Raw genomic sequence first — 16,591 nt, 5'->3', positions numbered from 1 at the left:
CCATCCAACCACCTCATCCTCTGTCGTCCCCTTCTCCTTCTGCCCCCAATCCCTCCCAGCATCAGCGCTAATCTCAAATGTAGGGCAAGGCGAGCGCCGGGAGTTGGGGGGCGGTGCGCCGGAGAAGCCCCGCCCCCAGCCGGAATATCTGCCAATCGCAACGCTCGCGCCGGTAGGGCGGTGCGTCCGAGGAAGCCCCACCCCCTACCCGAAAGTCCGCCAATCGCAGTACGCGGTGCGGCCCGGCGCGCCGAGTTGGTTCTGCGACTCACGGCCTTCCGGTGCCTTCAGAGGGCGGTGCACCCTTGAGGAGGGGTAGCGTCCGGAGATGCCCCGTGGGGGCCTGTCTCGGGGCCCTAAGGTAGGCTGTGGGCTTGTGGGCGCCGTCTCCCTGGTCTCCGTATGTTGGAGGGACCCGCGGGGCGCCTGTGGTCGTCTCTGGACTGGTGGAAGTTTGTGGAATGGACGCCGCCTGCGTCTGGCCGCCTTCGTGGAGAGCGAGGGTCGCTGCCTTGGGGCAGCGGTATGGCATGAGCCTCGCTGGTGTTCAGGGTTTCTGCCTGGTCGAACCATGACAGCGGTGTCAGGGGTCTGGGAGACCTTCGTCCCTGCTGCGATGCCTCTCCTGCCCCGGTTGCAAAGAAGTCAGTTCTTACTCCATGTTGGAATTGTTTCTGTGACTTGGTTTTTGTTGCTTTTGTTATTATAATCATACTTAATACCTTGCCTCAGAGAATCCTGCCCCTCTACCTGACTTAACTAAAGTGCCTTTGTTCAGAACCCTGTCTCCCTGTAGATGGCAGGGAGGAAGAAATTTAACACATCCCTGCTTTTCTAGGAGATGTGTGCAAGATTAATGGCCTTTTTACTTTGCTTCCTCAACTCTACCCATCAATGATCTATAAAAGAACCTGGCATCCAGACCCCGAAAAAATGGTTATTTTGAGGAGCTGGCCTGTGATCGTCTCCTCAGCTGCTTTCCGAATAAAGTGTATTTCCTTTCCTCAACAACTCCTCTCTAGAATTCATCAACCTGTTTGGAGAGCAGAGAGAGCTAGGATTCAGTAACAATTTGGCAAGCCAGCCGGGGGCCTAGCTGATTGGGGCTAGCTGGCCCTGGTCAAGGAACACTGGGGCAAGACCCTAGCAGCTGCTAGGACTGTCCTGAGGTTCTTTCCTTTAAGATTCCCTGAAGCAACACCAGCTGCCCCCAGCTGATGGACTCGATTTTGTTTGTAGTGTGAATGAGTGATAGTTGCTCAGTCATGCCCGACTATTTGCAACCCCATGGACTGTAGCCTGCCAGGCTCCTCTGTTCATGGAATTCTCCAGGCAAGATTACTGGAGTGGGTTGCCATTTCCTTCTCCAGGGCATCTTCCTGACCTAGGGATCCTGCATTGCAGGAGAGTTTTTACCATCTGAGCCATCAGGGAAGCCTACTATTAAGAGACATTTCTAAGTATAAAGACAGGTCAACTTAAGTATTAGCAGATACATGCTTGACATTATCTTATAATCTATAAACAATACATTAGAATATGTAATGAATCCATAAACCTTTTCCAAAGGAATACCCAAGACGGAAGTAGCAATAAAGTTATAAATGACAGTCATCAATCAGATGAAATAATTTAGATGAAGCTTTTCTCTCTCGAAGAGATGGGGACTGGGCAAGTGGTCATGAAGGAAATACAATGTGCTTTTAACTTGGTATGAAAAATAATGTTCAGTTCCACATTGCTGAACATAGTTCTGTTTTTGCCAAATAAATCCTCTACTTCGAGTTACTGTCCAAATGCTTTATTAAAACTCCACTTCTAGCCTTTGTTTTGGAAGCTGTTACTTTTGTTGCCACCTCCTGATCGCTGTCCTCTGAAGCTTCTACTTCTTTCCCACTGTCCCCTGACACCTCGCGCTGTCCACTGAAGCCTTGATTGCCTTCCCTCTGTAAGTCTACCCAGTTCGGTAGTGGGTTCAGTTGGTCCACTTGCTTTATGTGTTCTTTTGTGTTAAGAGCGATGGGCTCGATTTTGGAGGATAAGTCGCTTTGGTGTCGGGGAACGTATTCTCCTCTCAAGTTGGGCTTTTCCTTCATGGGACAAGCCAATTTGGTTGGGGTACGCTGTTGGAGAAGGGAAGTGTTGGATGCTACCCTGAACCGGTTCACTGGGGAACTAGTTCTTGTGGGGCAAGCCCACCCTAGTTTGAATTAGCTTATTTGTTGAGTAGGGTGAATTTCTTTATCTGATTTGGGAATTGGTTCAGTTGGAACTGGTTCATTGGGGACCTAGTTCTTGTAGGGGTGGGTAGCCTAGTTGAAATTAGTTCATTTGTTTTGTAGGTTAAATTTATTTACCTGATTTGGGAATCGATTCATCTGTATGCATCGATGCTAGAATCTGTTCATACCATTTTTGTTGGCATTTATATGCGTCTTTTGTGTTTTGATGTTATAAAGCTTATAAAAATGGGAAATATTTCATCTGTCCCAAAGGAATGATCTTTGGGGCATATATCAGATATGTTAAGATCAGAAGAGCAATGGCCCCTGAATGGCTCACAATTAAACAATCTGGCAATCAGAAGGAGAGGAACACTCTGATAATAAACAGGCCCAGGGGCTCCCCTGAACTTGAGGCGTCCAATTCTGATTTCCCCTACAGTAGCCTCCGGTAATTGTGACAGTAGGGAACAAGTTGATTGACTTTCTAATAGGCACTACTTTCATTTGTAAATTAAGTGCTCAAATAACAATTTCCCCAGAACAGCCTGACATCAGAGTCCCCACCGGAGCCTTTTTGACCTCCAGCCTGGGGAGCTTTGGCTCCAATTTGGGGTGTTCTCCCTGTGAAAGGAAACTGTTTATAAGGCGCTTTGGAGAAAGGTCACTAGTCTGATGGGACTGGGAAGTCATGTTTAATGTGACTTTCTGGCTGTTAGGTTGTGGTTTATTCTGGTTACTTTGGTAATGCACAGACATCTGATACTGTTTCCTCTGGGGCTTCTTCTACAGTTTTCTCATTTCTTTCTTCTCGAACCCTCTGCACACAGGTGAGTGGCTGTGGAAACAGTTGAAGAACTCTGGCCAGGGTTACTCTGGTGTGTTCCAAAGGCTTCCCCCAACCCCCCCACCCCCTGCCCCAGGTTCGTGGCTGAACCAATCATTTTAATTATGACCTCAGGATGCACTTCAGCAGAAACCATCAGGGGACTCTAAGAAACAAGATTCATTACTCACAGATCCTGAAGGGTACGTGGTACACCCAGGGGCTACACAGTGAGGTCAGAGGCAGAGAGAGACACAGAGGGAGAGAGGGGGGTGCACCTGGGTTTGCTTTTATTAGGGTCTGAGGGCTAGGTGTCTAGAATTTCGTGTGCTCTCTCTTCATTGGCTAGTTTAAAGCAATAGCTGGGATTAGGGTGCAGGAATGGAGAAGTAGGGTCACTCAGACAGTCATTTATCTAGGTTACCAGGGCTTTTTGAAATCGGGACCTTCATGTGTGGAGGCAGGCTAGTTCCTTGCCTTGTTGTTTTGCAGTACAGCTGACCAGGAGCTGACCGTGCCACTGTGGCCAGTTCTGCAGGGATACTTTTATTCGGGTTAGACTTTTAAAGTGGATGCCACTTGGCAAGCAAATGATTAATGTCAGGCAATTACACTACATCTTCACTTAGAAATACTCATGTTTTTGACCTGATACTCAGTTTTTCCCCTAGTCATTCTATTAGTTTTCAAGACCTTATCAATTTTTTAAAGTTGTATTAATTAACTATTGTTCATATAACAGATTTGTCTCAAAACCAAAGCAGCTTAAAAAATGTTTATTTTCTCATACAGTTTCTGAAGGTCAGGGATTGGGAACGGTTCAGCTGTGTGGTTCTAGTTCACGGTGTCCCACAAGTTGGAGTCAAGGGTCATCACAGCCGGAGAATCTATTTCTAAGCTCACGCGTGTGCTCCTTGGCAAGTGTCAGTTCCTTGCCACTTCCATAAGGCAGCTCATGACATGGCAACTGGCTTTCTCTCTAAGAGACCCTGGTGTCTTTAATAACATAATTTCTGAAGTGACATACCATCTTTTCTATTAATCACATAGATCAAACTGATAGTGTGAGAGGGAACTGTAGAGGTTGTGAACACCAACAAGTGGGGGATCATAGGACGCTATCTTAGAGACTGGCTATCAGGATAGTTTTGCTCCAGGAATTTTTTTTTTTTTTTTCATTTCTCCCTAGGTTGGGTACAGAGTAAATACTTTATGCATGGAGTGTTTGTGTGTAACAGGTAGCATGCTCCCATTCCATCTTCTGAGATGCTTTCCCATAGGAACCACTTTAATTATGTATAATTAAATATGTCTAATTCCTGTGCTTCCCAGGTGGCACTAGTGGTAAAGAATGCCCCTGCCAATGCAGGGGACCGAAGAGATGCAGGGTCAGTCCCTGGGTCATGAAGATCCTCTGGAGAAGGAAATGGCAACCCAATCCAGTATTCTTGCTTGGAGAATCCCATGGACAGAGGAGCCTGGTGGGCTGCAGTGCATGAGGTGGCAGAGAGTAGGACATGAGTGAGCACACACGCATTCCTCTGCTGAAGCATCGTTTTACTTCTTATTGGCTGCATAATAGTTTTATTTTGGGCTGCAGTCAGTCAGTCCCGTCTCTCAATTGTGTCCGACTCTTTGCGACCCCATGGACTGCAACACACCAGGCTTCCCTGTCCATCACCAACTCCCAGAGCTTACTCAAGCTCATGTCCATCGTGTCAGTGACGCCATTCAACCATATCATGCTCTGTCATCCCTTCATCCTATCTTCTATCTTTCCCAGCATCAGGGTCTTTTCCAGTGAGTCGGTTCTTCACATTAGGTGGCCAGAGTACTGGAGTTTCAGCTTTAGCATCAGTCCTTCCAAAGAACACCCAGGACCAATCTCCTTTAGAATGGACTGGTTGGATCTCCTTGTAGTCCAAGGGACTCTCAAGAGTCTTCTCCAACACCACAGTGCAAAAGCATCAATTCTTTGGTGCTTAGCTTTCTTTATAGTCCAACTCTCACATCTATACATGACACTGGAAAAATCATAGCTTTGACTAGACAGGCCTTCGTTGGTAAAGTAAGGTCTCTGCTTTTTAATATGCTCTATAGGTTGGTCATAGCATTTCTTCCAAGGAGCAGGCGTTTTTTAATTTCATGGCTGCAGTAACCATCTGCAGTGATTTTGGAGCCCCAAAACATAAAGTCTGTCTCTGTTTCCATTGTTCCCCTTCTGTCTGCCATGAAGTGATGGGACTGGATGCCATGATCTTAGTTTTCTGAATGTTGAGTTTTAAGCCAACTTTTTCATTCTTCTCTTTCACTTTCATCAAGAGGTTCTTTAGTTCTTCTTCACTTTCTGTCGTAAGGGTGGTGTCATCTGCATATCTGAAGTTATTGATATTTCTCCTGGCATTCTTGATTCCAGCTTGTGCTTCATCCAGCCCAGCATTTCTCCTGGTGTACTCTGCATATAAGTTAAACAAGTAGGGTGACAATATACAGCCTTGATGTATTTCTTTCCTGATTTGGAACCAGTCTGTTGTTCCATGTCCAGTTCTAACTGTTGCTTCTTGACTTGCATACAGATTTCTCAAGAGGCAGGTCAGGTGTTCTGGTATTCCCATCTCTTTCAGAATTTTCTACAGTTTGTTGTGATTCACACAATCAAAGGCTTTGGTGTAGTCAACAAGGCAAAAGTAGATGTTTTTCTGGAACTGTCTTGCTTTTTTGATGATCCAGCGAATGTTGGCAATGTGATCTCTGGTTCCTCTGCCTTTTCTAAATCCAGCTGAACATCTGGAAGTTCATGGTTCATGTACTGTTGAAGCCTTGCTTGGAGATTTTTGAGCATTACTTTGCTAGTGTGGAAGATGAGTGCAGTTGTGCGGGAGTTTGCAGTTGTGCAGTAGTTTGAACATTGTTTGGTATTGCTTTTCTTTGGGATTGGAATGAAAAGTGACGTTTTTCCAGTCCTGTGGCCACTGCTGAGTTTTCCAGATTTGCTGGCATGTTGAGTGAAGCACTTTCACAGCATCATCTTTTAGGATTTGAAATAGCTCAGCTGGAATTCCATCACCTCCAGTAGCTTTGTTCGTAGTGATGCTTCCTAAAGCCCGCTTGACTTCATATTCCAGGATGTCTAGCTCTAGGTGAGTAACCACCCCATCATGGTTATCTGGGTCATGAAGATCTGCAAGTATTGCAGATTGGGGAAATAATCTGGTCAGAAGACTTCAGTACCAGCCTCAGCTCTCCAACTAACTAATTTTATAATTTTTAGCAAGCTATATATGAATCTTTCTGGACTCTTTAAAATGAAAGTTGATATGGGCCTGAACTAACATGGTAAAATTGGAAATAGTATTGGGAAAGGACTGAGTAGACAGATAAAAAAAAGGAAGATGAGATTTAAGCACCTGAAATCTCTTGAAAGATGAAGAGGGAGGGGTCAGTGTTGACTCAAAAGTTGAACCTATGAAAAATGGGAAGCTTGAGGAGAGTTAGTTGCTTCTTAACCTGATGTTAGGATACACAGATACATGAAACTTAAGGCCCAGGGAGAGCTTAGGGCAGTCAGTTGCAGAGTATTTTACTTCTTCCTTCTCTCTTGCCTTAGTTGCCCTTACTGTCCTTTCAGGTACTATGACTCTTATTCCCTTTATGCTTTGTCGTCTTTCCTTGCTAAGTAGCCACGAATGACCTCAAACCCTTTATCAGTTGCTTGCCTCCTGAGAATTCCTGATCCTTCCCTCACTCTCACAGTTCCTCTTGCCCCTCAGACTCAGTCTTGGGTGTCCCACTTCTGTTTCCCACTGAAAGAAAACCTGTATCTTGGTAAGATCATAAAAGAAATCTTTCTGATAATACCCTCCTTCTCTAATCCTTTGGGTCCTCATTACAAAACCTTATTTCTGATGCTTCTTGTATAATGTCAGCGAGTGAGTGAGTGAAGTCGCTCAGTCATGTCCGACGCTTTGCGACCCCATAGACTGTAGCCTACTAGGCTCCTCCATCCATGGGATTCTCCAGGCAAGAATAACATTGTAATTACTAATTAAATGAAGTGTACCTGTCATTTCAGAGAGTTTTTCCTTTTTTAAGAAAGAGAAACATGGCTTCTTTGAAGCAGGAGGGGAGGAGCCAAGGGGAAAGTAAGGACCTGGCTTCTGTCTTATTACTGAAAGGAGTCAGCTTTGGGTAACAGGAGCATTTTTCCTCTGGGACTGTTGGGAAGAAGGAGAGCTTGGTAGATGAAAGGTCTGCTGAGTTTCATGGTGGCTCATTTTACCCTTTGGGGAGATGAAACGATCAGAGCTATGATGGTGACATGGAGAGGTAAAGGCAAGCCTGAGTGTGGAACTTGTGTATATGGAAGTGTGTGTGTGTAAGAGGAGTAGAGAGTGAAAACAGTGTTTACCAGCATTGATCAAGGACGAGTAATAAGAAAATTTGAAGAGGGCCGCTCTCTCTTGGGGTCTTTTTATGGTAGCCCTGTGGGTTGGTGGCTGGTAAAGTGAACTGGTAGAAGGGGAGGAGTCTTAACACTTGAAAGGCCCCTCTGAAGCCATTGACCATCAGAGTGCAGAGTGGCAGAAGAGTCTTCATGACGCGGGAGGCTAGTGATGACAGTGTGATTGGGCTTGAGACTCAGAAGTCCCAGTGAGTTCCTAGGTATTCAACCCAATCAGAAGCCCAGATGCCGGTATGTACCTTTATGAGGGACAGTTTTGTTAAAGTGAGATAATATGGAGTGGCTAGAATCTTTATTTCTGGGAATTAGACATACATGGGAGAAAATCCTGACATGTTGTGTCCTAGCTCTCCAACCAGCACAATATACCCAGCATTTCTAAGTTGTAGCTTCTTTGTCTATAAAATGGGGGTAATACCTGCCTTGCAAGGTTGGTATGAGGGTTAAATGATGAGAATGCATGAAATGATATACTGAGCATATAAGTGTTCAATTACTGTTAGTGATAATGAAAGCAATTAATAAAACACCATGATAATGAAAGTATCTTTTAGATACTATTGTGAATCCTCTACTGTTTTGCCTTTAACTTTCCCTGGGATTGCTTGACTCAACTTGTTGAACAAGGAATAGGAAGAGGGCTTAGTTTTAAAGTTGTTCAGTGATGGTGAGAGATTCTCTCAGTTATCTTGGTGGGTGTACCTTATGGTTCCAGTTTTAGCCCTTGGTAATGCCACTGGATGACTTACTAGTAGTTCTGCTTAGAATTAGGCTGCTTAGTCCTGATTTCTTGGTCTGCAAGTTGTCTTATCCTTAACATGGAAGGAAAGGAGAACTAAAATTCACTGAAGACTTTTCATATGGCAGGTACTTCACATACATCCCTTGTGTAGAAGAAAAATATTTTCTTTTAAATCAAGCATACATAGATAAAATAAAGTAGTATGAAAAAACTTCTCATGGAAACTAGAAATCATTGCCCTAGTCTTTTCTCCATTTAGTCCTGACCCTGTAGGCAGTCTGTCTTTAAAACTGTGATATTTGTAGAAGCACTTACAGTTGTAAAGCATAACAGAGATCTCATTTATTCTTTATCCAGTTTGCCCCATTGGTGACATTGTGCAAAACTGTAGTACAGTATCGCCACCAATATATTGATCTGAATACAATCCAACTGCCTTATTCAAATCTCCCTAGATGTGTGTCTGTGTATGTATTGTGTGTTTGTTTCAGCTCAGTTCAGGTCAGTTGCTGAGTTGTGTCCGACTCTTTGTGACCCCATGCTTTAAGGGTGAACTTTCTTTAAATAGTTCATGTTCATCTCAGTTTATCTGTCCCCTGGTTTGTGTACTTTATATTCATTTGGAGCATCAGATGTTCAGTTCAGTTCAGTCACGTCTGACTCTTTGCGACCCCATGAATCGCAGCACGCCAGGCCTCCCTGTCCATCACCAACTCCCGGAGTTCACTCAGACTCATGTTCATTGAGTCGGTGATGCATTTAGTTCTGTACAATTTTGTGACATGTGTAGGTTCATGTATCAACTACCACAGTCAAGATACTGAACAGTTGCACCAGCACAAATATTCCTTTTCTGATCACACCAACTCCCTTCCAATAACTCCCACCCCAACTCCTGACAATCATTAATCTAATTTTTTTGTCATTTCAAAAATATTACAGGGAAAGAGTAATTTAGTTTATAACCTTTTGACATTATTTTTGTTATTTTTTTCCCCACTCAGTATAAGAGTCTTATCCAAGTTGTGTATATCGGTTTGGTCATTTTTATTGCTGAGTAGTAGTCCTTCAAATGGATGTACTGCAGTTTACTTAGCATTTTACTGTTGAAACATGACTGGTCTGTTTCCAGTTTCTGGCTATTAGAATAAAGCTACTGTCAACACTTTTGTATGGATTTTTGTAGGGTTTTATTTCTCTAAGATAAATGCCCAGGAGTGTAATTGCTGGTTCATATCATAATTGGATGTTTAATTTTATAAAAAATCAGCAAACTTTTCTAGAGTGGCTCTATGATACTACACTTAAATGTATGAATGATTGTATCAATTTCATAGGTAATACATGTTTTGAAAGTATGTAATTCAGTGGGGTTTTTTTTAGTATATTCACAGAGTTGTGTATATATTTTTAACTATAGAATATTTTCATCACTCCAGAAAGAAACTCCACAGCTGTTAGCAGTCATTCCACATTCTCTCCTTCCCCATCCCCTGGCAACCACTAAGCAAACTTCCATCTGTATAGATTTACCTACTCTGGAAATTTCGTATAAATGGAATAACACTTGGTCTCTTGAGATCAACTTCTTACGCTTAGCCTACTGTTTTCAAGGTTCATCCATTGTTGTAGAATGTATCAGTACTTCATTCCCCTTTGTGATTTAATATTTTTTCTTTGGAAGGTATACAACATTAAATCCATTCATTTGATGGATATTGCAGTATTTACACATTTTGGTGGTCAAGAATAATGCTGCTGTGATCGTTTGTGTACTAATTTTTGTGAAGATGAAAGTTTTCATTTATCTTGGGTATAAACGTACCAAGAAGCTAAAGGCAAAAGAGTATAGGAAAGATGTATCCATCTGAATGCAGAGTTTCAAAGAATAGCAAGGAGAGATAAGTGATCAATGCAAATAAATAGAGGAAAACAATAGCATGGGAAAGACTAGAGATCTTTTTAAGAAAATTAGAGATACCAAGGGAACATTTCATGCAAAGATGGGCACAATAAAGGACAGAAATGGTATGGACCTAACAGAAGAAGATATTAAGAAAAGGTGGCAAGAATACACAGAAGAACTATTTAAAAAGCTCTTAAATAACCACAGTGGTGTGATCACTCACCTAGAGCCAGACATTCTGGAGTCTGAAGTCAGATGGGCCTTAGGAAGCATCACTATGAACAAAGCAAGTGGAGGTGATAGAATTCCAGCTGAGCCATTTCAAATCCTGAAAGATGATGCTTGAGAATGCTGCACTCAATATGCCACCAAATTTGGAAAACTCAGCAGTGGCCACAGATTGGAAAAGGTCAGTTTTCATTCCAATCCCAAAGAAAGGCAGTGCCAGAGAATGTTCAAACTACCGCACAATTGCACTCATCTCACACACTAGCAAAGTAATGCTCAAAATTTTCCAAGCCAGGCTTCAACAGTACATGAACTGAGAACTTCCAGATGTTCAAGCTGGATTTAGAAAAGGCAGAGGAATCAGAGATCAAATTGCCAACATCTGTTGGATCATAGAAAAAGCAAGAGAATTCCAGAAAAATATCTACTTCTGCTTCATTGATTACACTAACATCTGGACTGTGTGGATCACAACGAACTGTGGAAAATTCCTAAAGAGACAGGAATACCAGACTACCTGACCTGTCTCCTGAGAAATCTGTATGCAAGGCAAGAAGCAACAGTCAGAACCGGACATGGAACAATGGACTGGTTATAAATTGGGAAAGGAGTACGTCAAGGCTGTATTTTGTCACCCTGCTTATTTAACTTCTGTGTTAAATTCCAGCCCAGCTGGAATTCTACCATCTCCACTAGCTTTGTTCGTAGTGATGCTTCCTAAGGCCCACCCAACTTCGTACTCCATGATGTCTGGCTCTACGTGAGTGATCACACCATCATGGTTATCTGGGTCATTAAGATCTTTTTTTTTTTTTTTTAATACAGCTTTTCTGTGTATTCTTGCCACCTCTTCTTAGTATCTTCTGCTTCTCTTAGGTCCATACCGTTTCTGTCCTTTATTATGCTAATCTTTGCATGAAATGTTCCCTTGGTATTTTTTTATTTTCTTGAAGAGATCTCTAGTCTTTCCCATTCTATTGTTTTCCTCTGTTTCTTTGCATTGATCACTGAGGAAGGCTTTCTTATCTCTCCTTGCTATTCTTTGGAACAGTGCATTCAGATGGGTATATCTTTCCTTTTCTCCTTTGCCTTTAGCTTCTCTTCTTTTCTCAGCTACTTGTACAGCCTCCTCCGACAACCATTTTGCCTTTCTTTTTCTTGGGGATAGTTTTGATCGCTGCCTTCTGTACGAATATCATGAACCTCCACCCATAGTTCTTCAGGCACTCTGTCTATCAGATCTAATCAGTTCAGTTCAGTTCGGTCGCTCAGTCCTGTCCTGCTCTTTGTGATCCCATGGACTGCAGCATGCCAGACCTCCCTGATCATAAACTCTTGGAGTTTACTCAAACTAACACCTTGAATCTATTTGTCACTTCTACTGTATGGTCATATGGCTTTTGACTTAGGTCATACCTGGATGGTCTAGTGGTTTTCCATAGTTTCTTCAGTGTAAGTCTGAATTTGGCAATGAGTTCATAATCTGAGCCAGTCAGCTCCTGGTCTTGTTTTGCTGAATGTATAGGGGTTCTCCATCTTTGGCTGTGAAGAATATAATCAGTCTGATTTTGGTATTGACTATCTGGTGATGTCCATGCGTAGAGTTGTCTCTTGTGTTGTTGGAAGAGGGTGTTTGCTATGACCAATGTGTTTCCTTGGCAAAACTCTGTCAACCTTTGCACTCTTTCATTTTGAACTCCCAGGCCAAACTTGCCTGTTACTCCAAGTATCTCTTGACTTTGTACTTTTGCATTCCAGTCCCCTATCATGAAAAGCACATCTTTTTTGCTGCTAGTTCTAGAAGGTCTTGTACGTCTTCATTGGACTGTTCAACTTGATGTTCTTTAGCATCAGTGGTTGGGACATAGACTTGGATTACTGTGATATTGAATGGTTTGCCTTGGAAACAAACAGAGATCATTCTGTTGTTTTTGAGATTGTAGCCAAGCACTGTATTTCAGACTCTTTTGTTAACTATGAGGGCTACTTTATTTCTTCACAGGGATTCATGCCCACAGTAATAGATATAATAGTCATCTGAATTAAATTTGCCCATTCTGGTCCATTGTACTTCACTGATTCCTGAAATGTCAATGTTCACTCTTGTCGTCTTCTGTTTGGCCTCTTCCAATTTACCTTGATTCATGGATCTGACATTCCAGCTTCCTATGCAGTATTGTTCTTTATAGCATTGGGTTTTACTTCCATCACCAGTCACATCCACAGCTGGGCGTTGTTTTCACTTTGGTTCAGCCTCTTCATTCTTTCTGGGGCTATTTGTCCACTCCTCTCCAATAGCATATTGTGCACCTCCTGACCCGGGGCGTTCATCTTTCAGTGTCCTGTGTTTTTGCCTTTTCATACTGTTTATGGGGTTCTCAAGGGATGGATACTGAAGTGGTTTGCCGTTCCCTTCTCCAGTGGACCATGTTTTGTCAGTTCACATGTTTTATAGTCTCACCAGCATGGACTGAGGATTCTAATTTTTCCCATGCTTATCAGTACTTGTCATTGCCTTCGTTTGACTTTAGTGTGTTTACTCATGTTTGACTCTTTCCAACCCCATGGATTCTAACCCACCAGGTTCTTCTGTCCATGGAATTTTCCAGGCAAGAATACTGGAGTGGGTTGCCATTTCCTCCTCCAGGGGATCTTCCCAACTCAGGGCTCGAACCCTCATCTCTTGCATCTCCTACACTGGCAGGTGGATTCTTTATCAGTATACCATCTGGGAAGCCCTACTTTAATGAGTAGAAAATGGTATTTCATTGACTTGGTTTTGATCTAGTATTTCCCTAATGACTGATTATGTTGAGTATCTTTTCATGTGCTTATTGGCCATTTATGTATCTTCTTTGAAGAAATGTGTATTCAAATTGCTTTCTTGTGTTTTAGTTGGATTTGTCTTTTTATTGTTGAGTTGTAAGGGTTCTTTATAAATCCTACGTATAGTTTCCTTATCAGATATGTGACTTACAAATATTTTCTCCCAATCTGTGGACCTTTAAAATTTTCTTGATTAGGTCATTTGAAGCATAAATGTTTAAAATTTTTGATGAAGTTCAGTTTTTTTACTTTTGTTCCTTATGCTTTTGGTATCACATGTGAGAAATCACTTAGGTTTTTTGTGGTAAAGGTTTATTCCTATGTTTTCTTCTGAAAGTTTTATCTCATACATTTAGGTCTGTGGTTCAGTTTGGGTTAATTTTTGTATGTAATGTAAGAAAAGGGTCTGCTGCTGCTAAGTCACCTCAGTCATGTCCGACTCTGTGCGACCTCGTATATGGCAGCCCACCAGGCTCTGCCATCCCTGGGATTCTCCAGGCAAGAACACTGGAGTGGGTTGCCATTTCCTTCTCCAGTGCATGAAAGTGAAAAGTGAAAGCAAAGTCGCTCAGTCATGCCTGACTCTTAGTGACCCCATGGACTGCAGCCTACCAGGCTCCTCCATCCATGGGATTTTCCAGGAAAGAGTACTGGAGTGGGTCGCCAGTGCCTTCTCTGAAAAAAGGGTCTAACTTCATTCTTTTACATGTGGCTATTCAGTTGTACTAATACCATTTGTTGAAAAGATTATTCTCTCTTGAATTCTCTTTACATTTTCTTTATAAGATCAATTGAACATAAATGTAAGGGTTTATTTTTTAGTATGAATTCTGTTCCATTGATTTATGTGTTATGCTTATGCCACTACCAAACTTAACTACTGTAGCTTGGTAGAAAGTTTTGAAGTTACGAAGTCTCTGGCATGTTCTCCTTCAAGATAATTTGAATCATTCTGGGTCATGTGAAAAGTGACATTAGTTACTTTCTGAAGTAAATACCTTCTGGTATTTTTTTTTTTAATTTGGTTAACTCTGTAGAAAATTGGAGAGTATTTCTATCTTAACAGTATTAAGTTTTCTAAGCTGTGAACATGGGATATCTTTCCTTTTTTTTCCCCTTAATTAAAGCAGTTCTTTATTTTCTTTTATATTTTTGGCTGCACAGCATGTGGGATCCTGGTTCCCCTGATCACAGGTCTAACCCACACCCCCCTGCAGTGGAGGGTGGAGTCTTAACCACTGGGCCACCAGAGAAGTTCCCTCCATTTTATTTAGCTCTTTAATTTCTTTCAACTATGTTTTGTAGTTTTCATTTTAATAAGTCTTACACTTTTTGGTTAAATTGATTTCTAAGCATCTTATTCTTTTTGATAGTATTAATGCAATTAATCATTTTTCTCTTGCTCACTGCTAGTGTATATAATTACAATTGATTTTTTTTTTTGACATTTAACCTAAACTTATTTCTCTCCCTCCAGTCTCCAGAAGAGCAATAGAAGGAAGCATTCAAAACAGTTAATTTTTATATTGAGATTATGTCTTGCAACTTGGCTGAACTCATTCATTCTAATGTATGTGTGTGTTTCCTAGGATCGTGTGTGTGTGTGTGTGTGTGTGTGTGTGTTCAGTCACTCAGTTGTGTCTGACTCTTTGCGACCCCGTGGACTCTAGCCCACCAGATTCTTCTGTCCATGGAATTTTCCAGGCAAGAATACTGGAGTGGGTTGCCATTTCCTCCTCCAGGGGATCTTCCCTCAGGGCTTGAACCCTCATCTCTTGCATCTCCTGCATTAGCAGGTGGATTCTTTATCAATGTACCACTTGGGAAGCCCCAGGGGTGACTATATCATCTCTGAATATTCAGAGATAGTTTTACTTCTTCCTTTCCAATTTGCATGTATTTTATTTCTTCTCCTTCCCTAATTGCCATGACCAGAACCTCTAGTACAATCTTGAATGTGAGTGGTGAGGGCTGGCATCCTTTCTTGATCCTTATCCTAAGGAGAAAGCATTCAGTATTTTCAGTTCAGTTCAGTTCAGTTGCTCAGTCGTGTCTGACTCTTTGCAACCCCATGAATCGCCACATGCCAGGCCTCCCTGTCCATCGCCAACTCCTGGAGTTCACTCAGACTCGCATCCATCGAGTCAGTGATGCCATCCAGCCATCTCATCCTCGGTCGTCCCCTTCTCTTCCTGCCCCCAATCCCTCCCAGCATCAAAGTCTTTTCCAATGAGTCAACTCTTCACATGAGGTGGCCAAAGTACTGGAGTTTCAGCTTTAGCATCATTCCTTCCAAAGAAATCCCAGGGTTGATCTCCTTCAGAATGGACTGGTTGGATCTCTTTGCAGTCCAAGGGACTCTCAAGAGTCTTCTCCAACACCACAGTTCAAAAGCATCAATTCTTCGGTGCTCAGCCTTCTTCACAGTCCAACTCTCCCATCCATACATGACTACAGGAAAAACCATAGCCTTGACTAGACAGACCTTAGTCGGCAAAGTAATGTCTCTGCTTTTGAATATGCTATGTAGGTTGGTCATAACTTTTCTTCCAAGGACTAAGCGTCTTTTAATTTCATGGCTGCAATCACCATCTGCAGTGATTTTGGAGCCCAAAGAAATAAAGTCTGACACTGTTTCCACTGTTTCTCCATCTATTTCCCATGCAGTGATGGGACCGGATGCCATGATCTTCGTTTTCTGAATGTTGAGCTTTAAGCCAACTTTTTCACTCTCCTCTTTCACTTTCATCAAGAGGCTTTTTAGTTCCTCTTCACTTTCTGCCATAAGAGTGGTATCATCTGCATATCTGAAATTATTGATATTTCTCCCGGCAATCTTGATTCCAGCTTGTGTTTCTTCCAGTCCAGCGTTTCTCATGATGTACCCTGCATATAAGTTAAATAAGGAGGGTGACAATATACAGCCTTGACATACTCCTTTTCCTATTTGGAACCAGTCTGTTGTTCCATGTCCAGTTCTAACTGCTGCTTCCTGACCTGCATACAAGATTTCTCAAGAGGCAGGTCAGGTGGTCTGGTATTCCCATCTCTTTCAGAATTTTCCAGTTTATTGTGATCCACACAGTCAAAGGCTTTGGCATAGTCAAGAAAGCAGAAATAGATGTTTTTCTGGAACTCTCTTGCTTTTTCCATGATCCAGCAGATGTTGGCAATTTGATCTCTGGTTCCTCTGCCTTTTCTAAAACCAGCTTGAACATCAGGGAGTTCATGGTTCATGTATTGCTGAAGCCTGGCTTGGAGAATTTTGAGCATTACTTTACTAGCATGTGAGATGAGTGCAATTGTGCCGTAGTTTGAGCATTCTTTGGCATTGCCTTTCTTTGGGATTGGAATGAAAACTGACCTTTTCCAGTCCTGT

General features: G+C 42.3%; 1 protein-coding gene across 1 annotated transcript in view; it reads left to right on the top strand.

Moving 5' to 3' along the window:
- Positions 1 to 230: 230 nt before the first annotated feature.
- SPIDR (scaffold protein involved in DNA repair) overlaps positions 231 to 16,591 on the top strand; it is a 290,555-nt gene continuing 274,194 nt past the window's right edge. Inside the window, exon 1 of the mRNA XM_040261173.1 lies at positions 231 to 361. Coding sequence (XP_040117107.1) covers positions 329 to 361 — 33 coding nt within the window. The 5' untranslated portion in view covers positions 231 to 328. The remainder of the gene's footprint in view (positions 362 to 16,591) is intronic.

Source organism: Oryx dammah, unplaced genomic scaffold, assembly GCF_014754425.2.
Source record: "Oryx dammah isolate SB20612 unplaced genomic scaffold, SCBI_Odam_1.1 HiC_scaffold_19, whole genome shotgun sequence".
In the NCBI taxonomy this organism is placed as follows: Eukaryota; Metazoa; Chordata; class Mammalia; order Artiodactyla; family Bovidae; genus Oryx; species Oryx dammah.
The sequence above is the reverse complement of the archived record's forward strand: the minus strand, read 5'-3'. Positions and strand labels throughout refer to the sequence as shown.